This window comes from Cibotium barometz, chromosome 50, assembly GCF_041138505.1.
Source record: "Cibotium barometz isolate CiBa-2024 chromosome 50, ASM4113850v1, whole genome shotgun sequence".
Lineage (NCBI taxonomy): Eukaryota > Viridiplantae > Streptophyta > Polypodiopsida > Cyatheales > Cibotiaceae > Cibotium > Cibotium barometz.
Genome location: NC_141095.1, coordinates 38,104,591 through 38,122,484, shown reverse-complemented (window position 1 = coordinate 38,122,484; position 17,894 = coordinate 38,104,591). Strand labels below are relative to the sequence as shown.

The 17,894-nt window shown below is 43.0% G+C and overlaps 1 protein-coding gene across 1 annotated transcript in view; it reads left to right on the top strand.

The window, feature by feature from the left end:
• LOC147610096 (uncharacterized) overlaps positions 1-14,639 on the top strand; it is a 14,912-nt gene extending 273 nt beyond the window's left edge. The window contains exons 1-10 of the mRNA XM_086786683.1: positions 1-715; positions 1,189-1,283; positions 1,453-1,520; positions 1,705-1,748; positions 3,439-3,516; positions 3,610-3,763; positions 3,894-4,043; positions 11,981-12,097; positions 13,916-13,981; positions 14,107-14,639. The exon at positions 1-715 is cut by the window's left edge and continues 273 nt beyond it. Of these exons, the coding sequence (XP_086642809.1) occupies positions 375-715; positions 1,189-1,283; positions 1,453-1,520; positions 1,705-1,748; positions 3,439-3,516; positions 3,610-3,763; positions 3,894-4,043; positions 11,981-12,097; positions 13,916-13,981; positions 14,107-14,217 (1,224 nt within the window). The 5' untranslated portion in view covers positions 1-374 and the 3' untranslated portion in view covers positions 14,218-14,639. The remainder of the gene's footprint in view (positions 716-1,188; positions 1,284-1,452; positions 1,521-1,704; positions 1,749-3,438; positions 3,517-3,609; positions 3,764-3,893; positions 4,044-11,980; positions 12,098-13,915; positions 13,982-14,106) is intronic.
• Positions 14,640-17,894: the final 3,255 nt, after the last annotated feature.

Sequence of the window (17,894 nt, the reverse complement as noted above, 5' to 3'; positions counted from 1 at the left end):
TCTTTGCTTTCCTGATTTTGGGTCCTCGAAATTTTCTCCAGTGCTAGAGCTTTTCTGCTTTTGGTCCTTCTGGTCTCTGCTTTTCTGCTTTTAGGATCCTTAGCATAGGGGGATTGGTCATGACCTTCTGAAGGTTCTGATCAGAGCAGAAAGCACGGTTGGATCAAAGGAAGGAACATCACATTTGGAACAGCTCCATAATCTTCATTTCATCACTGCCCATCTTGCCAGAGCCCATGAATTTATAGCCCTTCATTGTAATATCTATCTGCATATTGTTTTCCGATGTCGCAAAATTGAGATTGCAATAGCGACCTTGATTTGCCTTTATAGTCATGTAATACATCTTAGAAGCCTCCAAATTCCTTGCTTTAATGACTTCTGTGGAGAAAAGAATGGAGACCCCTACTTCTTTTGTGTCAAGTTTGAAGGATGCATTGATGAATCGCCAAATTGAAGGGCATCATCATGCATCAGCCCCTGATGACGATCATCTTGGTGATGAACCCCATGAAGGGGCTGTTGAAAAAGAGCGCTCTGTTGCCCCAGACCACCATAAGGAGCAGTCTGAATGTACTGTTGGCCATGATGGTGATGATCGGCCATGTGTGATGATTACCAATGATGATGGCATCCATGCGCCGGGATTGAGATCCTTGGTGGAAGCCCTGGTCAACAGTGATTGCTGTCATGTCTACGTCTGTGCCCCAGATTGGTAAGACCCATATTTTCAAGGCTTTTTTTTCTCCTTCTGAAAAACTTAGACATATACACAGATGTATGTATGTATGTATGCATACATGCATGTGTGTGTGTGGTTTTGCATTTCATCCAATCTCCACCCATGTATTTACCCAGTGAATTGGCATTAAGGTGAACTTGTGATCTGCTGTTGGGTTTTTTTGGGTCTTTTTTTATTCAACCTCGATGCATATGTATCTATTTCATTGTGCTTTGACATCCATCATGACATTAAGCGGATCCCATCCAGATTCTATCCTTTCATGGAAAAGTGGTGGGAATTTGATATGGTAGTGGATTTTTTGATGTTTCCCCCTTCCTTCACAGAACTCTCAAATTTCAATTGGCATGGTATTGAAGGTACACACACTACCACCTGTGTGCACTCACATGCACACGCTCCCCTGCCTTTGTAAAGCATTTTAACGGTCACAATCTGATTTGCAGCAATAAGTCTGGTGTTGGTCATTCTGTAACACTACGAAAGACTCTGGAAGCAAGCTCCATTGATATCAAAGGAGCCACTGCATATGCAGTGTCAGGTTACGTTCCTAAGTTTCCCTCCTTTTGGGTCCTTGTTCCTGATTTTCCTTTTGTTTATGGCCTTTAGATGCATAGGTATGCTGCTTGAATTGATCAGCTGCCTTCTTTCCGGTTGCAATTTTGACAAAATGCATCATGTTTGCATCTTTTGTTGACAATTTGTTTCAGGCACACCTGCAGATTGCGTCTCTCTTAGCTTATCTGGTTTGCTCTTCCCACAGAAGAAACCTTCTTTGGTATGTTATTTGATCCATCATCCTGCAGCATACACATTGCAGCATTGATAACTCTGTTTTCTTTTACACAAGTATGTGTGTATATCATGAGCTCATTAAAGTATTATGTTTATAGTTGTTTGCGCTATTTTGTAACTGCACAAGTGCCTAACGTTGGTGAAGATTTGGGGTTGTATGGTTGTAGGTTCTCAGTGGAATAAACAAAGGATCCAATTGTGGATATCATAAGTATGGTAACAGATACTGCTTTTGTCATATTTGTTGTCAGTGTGAGTTAATGGCTCATCAAACCTGATGCAGTACAATGCATAGCTATACTTAATGGAAACAGAAACAGAAGTGAGACTTTTGAGGGGGACTGAAACTAGGAAATGCCACATCAGCAAGGATGAAGCCCTTCAAATACCCACCGACAAAGCATTTAAAAATGAAATGAAATCAAGATTGAACTAAGGTCAGTGTCCCATGGTGCTAGTGAGATACGGAATGGTGCTGTTGTAGCAGAGCTGCACACTCACATTCTGTCAAGAAACCAGTCACATAGGTGGTTGAGGATCTCCTTCACTACTCCCCTATAAGAAAACCTATAATTAGGAATTTTGGGGTTATAATTCAGCATTCAAACCTATAATAGCAAGTTTTGGGTCATAATACAGCATTCAACAATTGGGTCAACAGTCCTCAGATCTGGATCATCAGAGTGCAGCCCCAGGATAGCAGTTTGCAACGCATGGAGCAGTTGGTTTTGTCATTAGCATGCATAGAAGTTTATGCACAACATTCAGGTGTCCAGATGAACAATCATTGTCTACATATCATGCTTTGGTAATATACAATAGGACTAGGCTAGGTAAAGAGTCTGTCTTGTACTTCTCTCTACTTCTTTGTGTCCACAGCCGGATGTGATTAGTGTCAATCTTTGTAGCTTAGTCTTAATTGTCATTAAGGATATTTTTGCATCGTTAGCATATCACAATTAGAGCAGCCCTTAAATGTGTGACATTCATAAAACAGTCCTTGCATCTCTTGTCACATTGTACTTAATTGTCCTTTTGGTTAGAGAAGGCAATGGGATCACCCTTGGATGTCATTGTGTGCTAGACAATGAAGTAGTGCTCACACCCTTGTCTTAACCTCTTGTGTGTTGCATACTAAGCATGTCCAGAGCTCCCTATGCTTCCATGCTAATTCTAGCTTCAATGTATGTCCATGTATGAAGTCCCAGTTTTGAGAACAAGGGTTTAAGTCGAGATAAACACACAGCAAGCATGGGACGAGCATGCATGTAGTAGTGAAATGGGTAGGGGTTGGTGTCTAATTCACCTTCCAACCGAGAGCCTCAGATTCAAACAGGAAACCTCTTATATGCTCACTCTTGAGCTATAGAGGAATTGATCATGCATATTTGTTCAAACTGTGAGATGGTAGATCTTGGCACACCATACCACACGAGTCCCCCTAGGAAAGTTGGCTTACACTGGCTGATTCCGGTAGACTGGTCCAGACTGCTGATCCTCAAGATTAATCACTGAGATGAGAGAGCCATGTGCTTCATGTAGGCAAGGCTCAAGCCTACACTACATGCTTTTCAGGCCAATTATCAAATTTGAATGCCTCCTAGAGCTAAGTAAATGGGCGCACACAATCTCTAATCATTTTCTCTCGCATTAGAGAGTAGATTAATCTATTCTACTTATTCAACTTGGCATCGCCCCTAATTTATCAGTCCCCAACTCAACCTGTGTCAGATAGGGACATAACACAATATGTAATGGGTGTTGGCTTGCAGCTGCCCCATAGTTATATGCTCAATGCCTGTGACAAGTGAACACCTATGTATCTGAACATCTGTAAAAAACCCTATGTCGTCAATAGATTAGCATTGTCTCATATTTTTAGTGGAACCTCTACCTTGCAGATTTTATTCAGGAACTGTGGCAGGAGCTCGTGAGGCATTCATGTGTGGGGTGCCTGCCATGTCTTTCTCACTAAACTGGTAAATCCAATTATGCACTGAGCCTCTATGAGTCAACCCTTCATAATTTGGGCTTGTTATAAGTGTGAAATTTCTTTGGTTGAAAATAATCAGGAAGGAAGGGGAAAGTAGCGACGCCGACTTCAAAGTCACTGCTGGCATATGCCTGCCTCTAATCAAGGCAGCCCTTCGTGATCTAAATAGAGGGGTTTTTCCCAAGGGTTTTTTCTTCAATGTTGATGTTCCAACAAGTCCCTTAAAAAACAAGGTTGGGTTACTATTATGGTCTTTATCAAATGTTGTGTATGCTGTAAAATATGTTGTTACAAAAAGCTTGTTTTTTTTCAATTGAATGATCAAGGCTTGGTCAAATCATTTATCATCAGGTGCATGTGCAGGGCTTCAAAGTTACACGGCAGGGAACGTCGCGGTTGGTGGCAAAGTGGCGAGTAGCTTCCCCCCGAAAGAGCTTGTCTGGGGGTGTGTTGTGCAAGGAAAATGCCATCGGAGTCCGTCTTGCTCAGCTTGGTTTAGCTGCTTCCGCTATGGTGTGTTTGTATACTAAACTCCAAACATCCGAAATATGACTTCACAAGATCCATGCATGAACTCTTTAGTTATGTACTGTCATGTGCATGATCAATGCCATGGACAATCTTCAGACGCTGATCCAGAAGAGGCAGCCAGATAAAGACTTTGAACCAGATAAGAACCAGAAGTGAAGCAAGGAGTGCTGTTTGGTGGTATTGGACTTGGAGCATGGCATGGAAGAGGCAGTCGGCTGCAGGTGTTTGTCAGCTGAATCTGATCAAGAGACGGCGGCTGTACCTCAGGAGACTAGGCGGCTGCAGGCGCTGTAGAGGACAAGGCGGCGGTTGACGCATGATGATCAAAGAAAAGTCCACCAGTCGGGCAGCGCAAAAAAAAAGGGGCATTTAAAGCATACAAGACTGGCCGACCAGCAGTCGGCCAGTATACCAAAGTGTCCAAGACTACTATAAAAGGGTAAATAGTTTGCCCTTTTATAGTAGTCTTGGACACTTTGGTGTAATGGCTGACTGCTGGTCGGCCAGTCTTGTATGCTTTAAATGTTTACCCTTTTATAGTAGTCTTGGACACTTTGGTGTACTGGCCGACTGCTGGTCGGCCAGTCTTGTATGCTTTAAATGCCCCCTTTTTTTTGCGCTGCCCAACTATTTACCCTTTTATAGTAGTCTTGGACACTTTGGTGTACTGGCCGACTGCTGGTCGGCCAGTCTTGTATGCTTTAAATGCCCCTTTTTTTTTGCGCTGCCCGACTGGTGGACTTTTCTTTGATCATCATGCGTCAACCGCCGCCTTGTCCTCTAGAGCGCCTGCAGCCACCTAGTCTCCTGAGGTACAGCCGCCGTCTCTTGATCAGATTCAGCTGACAAACACCTGCAGCCGACTGCCTCTTCCATGCCATGCTCCAAGTCCAATACCACCAAACAGCACTCCTTGCTTCACTTCTGGTTCTTATCTGGTTCAAAGTCTTTATCTGGCTGCCTCTTCTGGATCAGCGTCTGAAGATTGTCCATGGCATTGATCATGCACATGACATGTACTTGGGATGGTACAGCTTAGGTTCATAAAAAGAGGAAATTCTTTGCTTGGTTGTTTCCTTGGGCTGCTATTTTCAAGATGATTGGGACTTACAATGGCTACAAGCTAACTTCTCAGCCTTTGAAATTCATGGAAGTTGGTCATGCGGATTTTCTTAGTCTAGTTGTCTGCCGACTCATATTAAACTGCTCTCTATGGCTAATGTAACAGCTGTGTGATCCATTGAATCTCCAAGACACTTACCACTACCTTGTGTGAAGCTCTCCCAATGGCCTATGATGTTTGGTGGGCCGAGCTTACTATCATGCTATAGCAGCAAAAAGCGAACTATACTGAGAAATATTTGGGCCCTTCTCAAATAAAGGGGCTTGGCTTGGCAGGAAAAGGGTGTCAAGGGAACCTCGCATATGACATCCATGTTGTCAATGTATGAGTGCTGGTTTACAGCCATACATTCAGTCATCTACTCATTCAGCAATACAAGCAAATACAACATCAGTGGTGGGGCCCCTTTTGAGGGTATTTGTTGGGACCAAATATTGTGAGGCTTTGGACCTTTGCATCGGATCATGGACTTTGAGGACCAAAGGTGCTTAGGGCTCTTCATACTTGAGCTTAGACCCCACAGAGAGAGCCTATTGAGGGACAGGAGGGCAGTGGGACCAGAGCCGCCTAGACAGAGAGCCCTCAGATTTTTTTAGAGCCAGCATTGTAACCCCACCAGCCTCTACTCCCCCATCTACAAGCCTACCTGGCAGACCACCCTCCAGAGGAGTCACCCTGGACAGAGCCATTGCCATCTTTAGAGCGAGATGCCCACAACCACGAGGATTGCGTCCACGATTCCCTCACTATCGGCAGATTCAAGCCATCATTGCCTGCCATTGGAGGAGTTTACCGCGACAATTCAGCGGTTCAGCTTTTAGCTCTTAGCTCTCTTAGGATGTTACTATTTTCATTCTTTCTTTCAAATTTGTTATGGTGAGACATCATCATCATCAGTTGTACCTTGTTTTGGTCTCATGGGCCATTTCGGCCTTTAGGAGACGTTAATATATCTTTCTTTCTTCTTTCTCTCTCTCTCTCTCTCTCTCTCTCTCTCTCTCGCTCTCTCTCTCACGTGTGTGTGTGCACTCTATCCTCTTCATATTGGGTACTTGGGACTTAGTATGTGTATTCTCTCTCTCTCTCTCTCTCTCTCTCTCTCTCTCTCGCTGTGCACTCTATTCTCTTCATATTGTGCTATTAATCGTCGAGATTGAAGGTACTAATTCTATTAATCAATGTCACGTGCATCCCACACTTGGATGCCATGTGGACATATTTGTACAGCAGGTGTAGGAACTATAGTGGTAATTGGCCCCTTGTGAGCCCTAGTTCGGGACGAGTCAGCCAGGGATCCACTCTAAGTGTCCATGGTCCGGTGTATGAGTCCCGTACATGGTCATGGTCAGGTGTGCATGTTGTGCACATGGAGCAGTGCTAGTCTGTACTGTGAGTTCCCCCCATAGTCGGCCAGCCCATGCAAGAGAATAGGCCACAGTCAGCCAGCCCATGAAGCCATGTGGGAAAAGGTGCCTATTGTATGGTATTTATTCTAGTCGTGGAGCAGTCAAAAGCAGGCCGACAACCCCTCTACAGATGGACCAGCATATATATGACCTATATAAGCATGGGCTTGGCAAAGGGCTAAGGCATCTCATTATTCACAATTTTGCTGAAGCACTCCAAGGGCCAAGACAGCAAAGGGAGGCTATAACGTCAAGGTGAACTTGAAGGTTAAGAACAGGTCATCTTCAGGCTGCTGTTTTCCAGCCAAGGAAGGTCTCCAAGAAGTTAGTCGTTTACATCATTCAATAAAGCAAATACACCAGTCCTTGGTGGGGGCCCTTTAGAGGAGGGTGTTTGGGACCCAATCAGGTGTACTTGTCTTTTCTCCCTCCCTCTCTCCCTCCCTCCCTCTCTCTCTCTCTCTCTCACTCATATCTCCGTTACATTGTGCTATCATTAAGAACCAAGGTGCTGAATATTCATTATCAAAGTATAATCCTGTCTGTAAGCCTCCACATGTTACAATCGTATCGGAGCTTTGCCTTTGGTGAAGAGATTCAGCCAAGGAAAATTTCGCTTGTGTGGTTGGTTTTTAACCCTGGTTATTCCCATTCCGGTGTGTCTCCTGTCTGTCCCTCGAAGCACGGTTGGTATATAGCCTTCGGTTGCGACCGGAAACGTCTTCCACGCACACAGTGGACGGTTTATTTGTGGTCAAGGAAAAACTTGATGACTCCCACTATGGCAAAATCTAACAATGAGAGAGAACACCAGACCTCTGAAGAAACTATTTCTTCTACAGTGATTGCATCAAGAAGTCAAGTTGCTAGTGGTGATACGAATGTCATGTTCCAGGAGTTTATGGGCATCATAGCGCACCAAGGGGAACAAGGCTGTGATACAGGCTTAGAGAAGTGGATACCTCGTCACCTATTCCCACCCCCTCTCCTCCATCAGTTATCACCGAGATCCCTTCCCAGATCTCTGCTTCAGTTACCTACATTGCAGAGTTAACAAAGTGGTCCCATGCTTTACATGATTTACAGGGCTATATCCAGGCTATTCGGAGAGGTGCACAATGTGCAGTGATCTATGTTCAAATCACCTAGACAGTTGCTAATGCTGCTGTGTGAAGTACAAGGCCTTACATGATCGGTTTCATAAGATCTTCGTTTGAGACAATCTCCCCTAAGCTCCCCCCATCTAGACGAGAGGACCACAAAATTGAGCTCCTTCTAGGTTTTGAACCCTCGAGCAAGTTTCCATGGCAAGGCCATGGAAACGGAGTTGGACCGTCAACTCCAAGAGTTGTTGCAATCTAGTTTCATACACTCTAGTGTCTTCTTTCGCAGCCGCGATCCCTTTTGTCTAAAAAAAGGATGGATCCTCCCGACTTTGCGAGGACTATTGTGCTCTCAATAAGCTGACAGCCAAAAGAAAGTTCCCAATGTCTCGAATCGACTACATATTAGAGAGGTAGAATGGAGCTAAGGTGTTTTTGAAGATTGACCTAAAGAGTGGATACCATTTGGTACGAATCGTGAAAGGGGACATCCCCAAAACTGCATTCTGAACTGAACGGGGCCCACTACGAGTTTGTGGTCATGTCCTTTGGTCCAACAAACGCCCCAGCTACATTTAACGGCATGATGATGTGTGTTCAGGGACTTGATCGGCAAGTGTATCTTCATCTTTTGGGATGGTATGCTGATTTTTTCAGCTACAAAAGAGCAACACGACATTAACGTCGAGAAAATGATGAAATTGTTGGAAAGTGATGAGTTGTGTGTTAATGAGAAAAAAATAGAGTATTATCTATTCAAGGTTCATTACCTTGGATGCATTATTTGGCATCCGATTAAATCCCGCAAAGGTGGCAGAAATCCTAAACTAGGAGATCCCAGAAACCGCTTATGATATTTGGTCGTTTGTGGGCATTTGCCAAGCATATTCTACCCATATCGGCAAATTTTTTGACGTCTCCGCAGCTCTGATTGATCTGCGTAAAGGTGTCAAGACTCGGTGGCAACGTATTCACATGGCCCCTCATGGATTATAGACTTTCAAAGGCCTTAAGGTTGCATTATCTGAGGCTCCTTGCTTAGCACTAGCCTCATGGGATGACCCATTCTAGATGATCACTGATGTGAGTAACATTGCTATTGGAGTGGTCTTACAACAAAATGGGTATCCAGTTGCTTACATGTTCCGTAAGCTGACTAGGCTTTGCATTGGCTTCAGACGATGCTAAGCACGAATTGGAGTGATTGACAGCACTGTCGGAGTCAGATTTTCTAGTAAACTGTTTCTACTTACCTTGTTGATTGTGGACATAACACTTGAGCACGTCAAACATCTCTTTGTCTAGCCGTTCGTCTGTGAGTGAAATGCACTGGAGAAATTCAACTTAGTACCAAAGTCATGTTGGTACCAAAGTTATCAAATAATGCCCTCCAAAAATGATTGGTAAACTTGGCATCACGTTCTGATATAATGGTCCTAGGTATGCCACCTACGGAGTACCAATGCCGGATTAACAATCTGGCAACATCCTCGACAGTAACATTAGCCCTGCAAGGAATAAGCATAACAAACTTGCTAAAATGCATGACCTCCTTCCTCCGTTGTCCAAGATGAACAGGAACCAAACATAGTGGGCGAACCCAAAGTTATGGTTCCAGAACAGATCCTTTTGCATTGCTTCAAGCATGGCTCCGGCTAAAGAGAAAGGTTGTTCCTCACAAAGTTTCAGGACCGAAGGAAAAATGAAGCGGTTTGGCTTGACAAGAATTTTTTCGAAGATTATCCGGCATTATTGACGGACTATTTGGAGGCTATGTAGCTTCCGTCGAGTTAAGCAGAAGGGGATGTCACGTGCATCCCACACTTGGATGCCATGTGGACATATATGTACAGCAGGTGCAGGACTAAAGTGGTAACTAGTCCCTTGTGAGCCATAGTCCGGGACGAGTTAGCCAAGGATCCACTCTAATCATCCATGGTCAAGTGTACAAGTCCCGTTCAAGTTCATGGTCAGGTGTGCATGTCCCGCACATGGAGCAATGTTAGCTTGTATTGTGAGACTTGAGTGCCCCTCTAGAATGATGATGCGGTGTTCCAAGCATTGATAGGCTTTTAGCCAGATGCAAGAGCACTAAGGTAACATATAGATGCATTTAGAAGCATTGAAGTGCAGGGCCATAGACTATGTCTATGTTGCCCTGCACTTAGGCTACCCTTGGGCAGTCTATGAGCCATTGGTTTGGCCCATAAAGGCCCTAGCCAGTCTGCCAGCCCATGGAAGGGGTATGAGCCTGTTAGCCAGCCTATGAAGCCATGTGTGAAAAGGCGCCTATTTTATGGTGTTGATTCTAGTTGGCCGACAGCCCCTCTACAGACCGACCAGCGTATATGTGACCTATATAAGCATGGGCATGGCAAAGGGCTAAGGCATCTCATTATTCACAATTTGTTGAAGCACTCCAAAGGGCCAGGACAGCCAAAGGAAGGCTAATGCCAAGGGGAACTTGAAGGTCAAGAATAGGTCATCTTCAGGCTGCTGTTTTCCAGCAATGAAGGTCTCCAAGAAGTCAGCCGTTTACATCATTCAATAAATCAAATACACCAGTCCTTGGTGGGGGCCCTTAGAGGGTATTTGAGACCCAATCATCTCTTCTCCCTCCTCCCCTCTCTCTCTCTCTCTCTCTCTCTCTCACACACACACACACACACACACACTCTTATCTCTGTTACATTGTGCTATCGTCAAGAACCAAGGTGCTGAATATTCATTATCAAAGTATAATCCTGTCTGTAAGCTTCCGCATGTTACGTCAAAGTATAGTCCTTGTTTGTAAGCTTCCGCATGTTACAGTTGTTCAATCAATCGTGTCCGTCAGTCTTACTGACAGAATAGTAGTATTGAAATTTTCACTGTTTTGGGGCCTTTCTCCATTGTTTGTTCGAAAATGATCAGCTTTAGGGAGGCCGAGTATCCAATCTGCATCCCATCTCTGAACCATGCCCATATGCCATGAGCCCATCCTGATGTGAGCAATGTGCTTTTGATGGTCTTTTGGTGTTTGTAGTTTTTTCCATGACAAAGCCCACCATTATGGTCCTTTTATTTTTGAGCTGATTTCTGTCACCCCATCTACCCAACGGTTTTTCCAATTTTGGGGAAAGTTCTGCATTAAAAGACGCTTGAATAGCCAATTTGGTGTTTCTATGCTTGACCGTTGTAACAACTCTGAGCACATGCTGAGAGAGTCTACTGCCTTCCATAACAAGCTTCTTCCCCTCGAAAGATCAGCTAGAGATCAAAATCCATCATACATTAACCCAAGATCCTTGCTAATTGGCAGTTTCTCCATTGCCCCATGGGCATAAGTTACCTGGCATAGTTCAGTGCATCATCTGGTGAAAATTTGCCCATGATGTCCTCTTTTTTCTTTGTGCATGCTGCCCAAAATCTTCTTTGGTATGCAACTTAGGTATTACAATCGTGTGAGCTATGCATGTTTCAAATTGTGTGCGTGTCCCGCATGTTGTGGAATGCTAGACTCGTAAGAGCCTTCTTTTTCTTGCATGTCCTTCTGCACCTTCTTAACACTCTTGCATATTTGGTCATTTTCTCTTTCAAAGTCTTCATCGGAAGATGAGTCTGCCCCTTCCACTAAGGTATTTTGTATCAGTACAAGCCCATATACAATACTTTGTGTGAATCAGGTAAAGGCTTTTACATAACATAAGACTATGTCAAGCAGGCAAAAACACACTTAAAAAAGAATTTACTACCAAGGAATGGGTAGTTGATGAAGAGGTGTAGTCTATGGCGAAAATCCTATGCTAACACACCGTTACTGGCTATTGTTGCATGCTTGCACAGGTAACCCCTCACCACGAATCACCTTTGTATGCTTACGATAGCCAGCCTGTTTCAAAGAAACTCTCGGACGAGACACAACATATATACATCATGCATCAGTCTTTACAGCTTCCGTGCCTAGCTGTGCGTCTGTACATTGCTGACATTACTCATATATGCCCTTTCTATGTCTGTGCACTGCTGATGTTATGTGGGTTTCTGAACAGCTTGGTCTGTACACCTGGATCTGTACAATCACCTGTACGGTGACGTCAATCCAGTATCATGATTCTAATTGGCTTGTTAACCATAGATTCTGTTCATGAAGAGTAGTATTTCTATGCCTGAATAAGATTTGTTCATGTCTAAGTGGGTTGCATTTTTCTTGCAATAGGCCATGTAATTTTTATTGCTAAATTTGAGTGCCTCTAAAGAGAATTTGTGTTAGGAAGCTGTCATGCTCATATTTGCAATCGTCTGTAGGGGGCAGCTCGTCGGATGAATTCTCCTTTGAAGAACACAGAGATTGAGTCAGTTGCTGGTTCTGAGAATGATCCCGAACCTTCCGATTCTCAGAAAAAGTTACATTTTCTGAATGAGGTGAGCTTTGAACTTATCTTACGTTCTTCTACCCTATTCTTGAGTTTTCATTTATTCCCATTTGACTGCAGTTTGTGTTTTTGCCTGAATTCTGCACTATTTCCTTCAATTTCATTTTTTTTCATTACTGTGCTTGAATTTCATCAGTTTATATAAGCAAAAGGCAGCGGTCTTAGTTCTTATTCATGACCTCGAGGACTTGAACCACAAGCCTACACCAGTTGAATTAAGTGTGAACTACCATATCTGTTGAGATGGATGATATCCTTTAATGCCTGTCTCCCATCTGGTGGTATGCTCAACTCAAGTCACGTGCGTGCTAGATTATCATGGAAGTGTAGTACAATCAGCTATGCCGCCACATACTAAATGATCCAACTATGGAAATACCAGTTTTGTGTTTCCTGCTTTCCATAACAGAGGCCGAAATTGGGGTGAATCCAGACATGGAAGAGGAAGATAGAATAGAAGGGGCAGATATTGGCACAAATACAATAGGTATGACCTTATACATCATGTGCCAGATAGGCAGTAAGATTGTGGAGAAGAGTGGTTACCGGAACCCAGACCTGATGCACGACTAGAAAGCAGAGACAGATATGAGGGTGGGTCAATACACGGACCTGGGACCCTCCACAAGAATATCAACAGTATAGAAATGTGGAGTACAGATATCCCATGGGCCAGATCCAGACAAAGGCGTAGGAGGAGACCAGATTCTGGGTGATCTAGATTCCAGACAACCAACTTGACCTGATCCAGACGGGTAGATAGAGCATTAGATCTAGAGTAGCAGTGGTTAGAGCAGAATGGCGGGACCTACGAGAGGCTAACCAGGTGGCCATTCATCATCAAGATGAAAGGAGCAGTCCCAAGAGAAGCCGGAAGAACAAGAGGAGGAATCCCCATTTACCTGATTCAAATTCCTAATTGGACACTGAGCTGTTCTGCAATACCAAAGAATTTACACAATAATTAAGAGTAAGCTTAAGGGAGAGGTTCTCGAGATTACATATAATAACTAAGCAGACATTAGTTGTAGTAGTCAGGTTGTGTTCAGAGTATCATGATTGAAGTTGATCGAAGCCTAGTTTTTGTCCTTTTGTGACACAATATTCCCTCATTATTTTGCTTTTAATACACACTCATCCTCACTCCATGGCTTCGTTTATTGGAGTCCAATTTCTTGCAATTTTCATTGTGGGTGCTTGAGAAACCACTTGGCCAGTTAACTTTGAAGCCTTATAAGATAAACGATGACTTGCGAGCTCGAGTTGGTTCTCCATGTAAGTGAACACGGCCTTCTTTTGTGTCAGGAGGGCTTGTATGGGTTCATCACATCTTACCATGGTCTTATCTATAGCTAGGGGACAAAGTAACATTGTAAGTTTTGGCAGTTGACAAACTTGGGCTAAAACTTATCTCCTTTAGCAAAGCAAGTACAAAGTGGTTTAATAGGAAATAACTTTGGCAGTTGTCTTCATGTGGATTTTATGGGTTGCAAAGGTTGGAGGTGGATACCATTGACACATGCCTGACCATCTGGCTTCTTAAATCCTACGTTGAAACAATGCCTTCTGCTTCCAATGTGGATGGATACGCTATATCATCATCAGTACGGAATATGAAAGATTATCCAAGCTCTGATATTGTACCCACACCACCCCCCTGCGGTGGAGTCCTTACTTAGGGAGTCAAAACCCTTTACCACCAGGCTAAATGCCAGTGGACACTAGTTTTCAACTAGTTCATTAGATTTCAACTGAATTTGAGAGGGGGGTTGTTTATAATCTTAACTGGACTTTTGGTTTTGGACAGTTTGCAGAAACGGAAATCGGGGACATGAATAACGAGTATGACTTTGGAGCCCTGCATGAAGGTTATGTAAGTGCTGCTGTCTACACTTTCTGCTTGCCAAGCTTGCTATCTGGTTGTAGGCACACGACCCAGATCATTACTTTTTAGTAGATCAGGATTTAAACTACTGGGAAAGGCTACAATGTTTGCAGGTAACAATAACACCAGTTGGATTGTTGACACATTGTGAACCGGAGTTGTTCAGTTGGGTAGCTGAGTGGATCTCTACTTCAGTTGAGTTCACAGCATCTTATGCTCTCTAGACGCTTGACTTTAAGGTTGTTTCACATGATACAAAGCACATTGTAGGAGTAAATTCTTTCTTCTACCTCCTATTTTACGGTCAGCACCAAGTGTAGATATCTTGCTTATCATCCAATGGAAAAGTCAGAGTTTTGTGGCCAAATATTGTGTGCTCAAAAGGATGGGCACACCCAGGACTTGGTGCCTTATGCAAAGTACTTTGCTTGTAAGCTTGTAAGCTCTTGGGTATTTTTATTTTGGGGAGGATCTGAGAGAGTTGTGTAGTGTCTTCTCTCGAGTTTCCTTGTAATCTCAGTTGCACAAATTGGCTGTGTTTTTGGAAATGGACCCGACAAAGGATAACTCTTTAAGACTCATATTGAGAAGTGATTGCCATCTTGACTTTGCAGAGGTTGATTTTGAAGAAAAATCTCTCTCTCTCTCTCTCTCTCTGATTTGGTTCTTCCTTTGTATGCCCTAAAGTAAGCATATATTGGACTTGGGGTATTACATGCAAGTTCTTATTTCGAGAGTGTACAACTAAGGTTGATTTTGAAGACAAATCTCTCTCTCTCTCTCTCTCTCTCTCTCTCTCTCTCATTTGGTTCTTCCTTTGTATGCCCTAAACTAAGCATATATTGGACTTGGGGTATTACATGCAAGCATATATTGGACTTGGGGTATTACATGCAAGCTCTTATTTAGCAAAAATGATACACATTTTTGTGTAGGTTGTGCATTGAGTCTTGTCTTGACATTTTCAAGCCTTGAGAGATGGTGCTTCCTAAAGCATTGTCAATGGGTTTTAAAGCCCCTTTGGTGTCCCAAAGGTTTTTTACCTTAATGGTTTCAAAGCCCATTTAGAGGCTTAACGGCTTGCCTCACTCCCAATTACGTTGCATGTAATTGCACACACATGTAAATGGCTAAGCCTTGAGGAGTGCTTCGTGAAACACAATTAGTGGGTTGGAATGCCCTTTTGAGGTCCCAAACAAATTTGGATGGGGCCAAAAGGTTTTATTCTTCCATCAATAAGTTAAGGTCTATCATATATCATGTCTTATTTGACATACCATACCATTTATGGTTCCATAAATGTTTTATCGAGTTATTTGACATACCATAGCATTTATGGTTCTATAAATGTGCTCGTGATCCTTTATTCTTCCATCAATAAGGTAAGGTCTATCATGTGTCATGTCTTTTGTACACCATCTAAGATGTCCATTGCAAGCATTTTTTTAATGATTTGACTTTTATTTTCAAACATACTGTGTAAGTTGTGCATTCGCTCTTGTTATAAATGATCCTTATTTGTGTGAGTGGAATATATTGTAGAACACTCTTTCTTTCTTTTTGGGATCTTTTGTGCTCGTGTGCGTGTGTGCTTTCATGCCGCCGTCAACAACCAGCCGGTTTTGAACCCAACACCTCTCATGCATGGGACTTACCGCTAGGTTGTGTCTCCATTGGCTGTAGAACACTCTTTCTTATATGGTATCAAAGCTTAGGTTTGCCTCACTCCCAATCAAGTGGCATACACGATTGACTAGTTTTTTACCCCTTGACATGTTCAAGCCTTGAGAGGTGCTTTCTCAAACACAATTGGTGGGTTGTGGTCTCAAATCCCAAAGGTTTTCTCATTCCCAAATAGATATAATATATTATGAAATTCTGTCCACACCTTGCGACATGATTAAGCCTTGAGGGATTAGGGCCAAAACGCTCAGCAATAGTGGATTTTATAGGTGTCTATGGAGGATCTACCATCAAAGCTCTTATTTTCAGATTGCATGAGTGTGAAACACACAACTTTTCCTTAAACGGAATCAAAGCTTATGTTTGTAAAAGAGTGCTTTGTAGGTGACTTTTAGCATGCAAAATTGAAGAAATGGTAAAATAGGTTAAAGGAGATTATGAAATAGACAAGTCTTAGGCATAATAGTGGATAGTAATGCCTTTTAGGAGCAACATATGGTGGGGTTTAATTTTAATCCCATACATTAATAGTGGATGCCTTTTCGGAGGAGCAACATGTGGTGGGGTTTAATTTTAACCCCTACCTCACGTATGTATAGTGCGAATGTTATTACTTGATAATCAAATCACCACCAAATATTGCATGTTGGATTTGACCTTAAATGTAAAGCAGTTTCCACCACTAGTTCCTTTAAAAGAAGGGCTTTTAAGTTAAAGAAAAAGTACAAGCTATTCCACCACCAACTGTAATCAAAGATTTTGGTGGGCTAAGTAGATTGTGGTAGACGGAATGGAGCCGCAATCAATAGTGTGACACTAAATGTTTAATCTATACAAGCATTGAGAATTGTAATGAACAATATACATGTGGTGTTTATTCATGTGGAACCCAACATTTGGTATGCCAATAATGTTCACCAAAAAGGAGCTTGTACAAGAAGTTAATGCTTGTGTGAATGCTTTCTCATGTGATTGCCGGCAACTTGGGAAGGTTGTATGTGAAGCTAGCAGCAACTCACCTTTAATGGCTTTGTGATGATTTGCCTCCAAATATCTTGTTTCACATGATGGACTCATTTTTATGTAGTAATATGTATCAGGTGTGAGAATAAGTGGAGTGCTACATTGTAAATACCATATGTATGTATGATAAATACATTGGTATGGGAAAAAGTGCAGTTGCTTTATGGAATTAATGATGAGTCATAAAATAGGAGTGGAAATTTGTCTACCTAGCTAAGAAACTCTATTAAAATAAGATGGGAAAAACATGCCAAGTTGACACTAGCAGTGGCTTTCTCAAATCATTTTCTCGAGAAAATGAATTTTAGTAATTATAATGGTAAACTCGACCCCACAACTCTTTATTCATGGTTGCATCAATTTGGAGCTTACTTTGTCGCAGTTCGAAAAAGTGATACTGACAGGGTGATCTTAGCTAGTTGGTACTTGGAAGGTGAGGCCATTCCTTGGTGGACCTAGTGGGTTCATACCCTTACTAGATTAGGTATGGCAGCTGATGTTTGGGATGAGTTTGTCCATGACCTTAAGTAGCGGTTTCTACCGCCCCATTACCTTGAGCGACTCGAAGACGAGTTTAGGAGAGCGTCAGAACGTGCAACCAATCCTTCAGTTTGAAGAACTAGGATTGGTTGCGCGTTCTAACACTTATCTGATACAGATAAGAAAGGGCAATTCCTTTATGGCCTTGACACGCAAATCCAATGGGAGGTGCGTATGTTTAGGCTAGCCACCTTCGAAGATGCACTCTTGCTTGCGCCGCAGAGTGCTGAAATGAAGCACAATGGTGGAACGCCCAATACTTTTTAGCAGGCTACTCCCAAGGCTAACACCTCGGGGGGAAAAGCCCATAACTAGACGGAGGGCAGAGCACGGGAGCCTCTGGCTCCAAGAACTCGACCAATGTGCCCAGGCTTACTCCAGACCAGAAAGCTGAGGTAGGCAAGACCGGTGGCAAGTTGAGTGCTTAAGGAGATCACTCAATACAAGAAGGAGGGTAGGTGTTTCTTTTGTCATACAAAAGGACACACTTCATGGGAGTGTCCTAAGAAGACTACCACTCCAAAGATTACCAAGCCAGCCTCCACGGCTTCAATGGTGAGCCCAGCTTCCACACAGACCCCAGTGGCGGCCCCTAGTTCTTCGAATCCCAATGCTTTGGTTGGAGCAATCATTAGCCGGGAGCTCGAAGATAAGC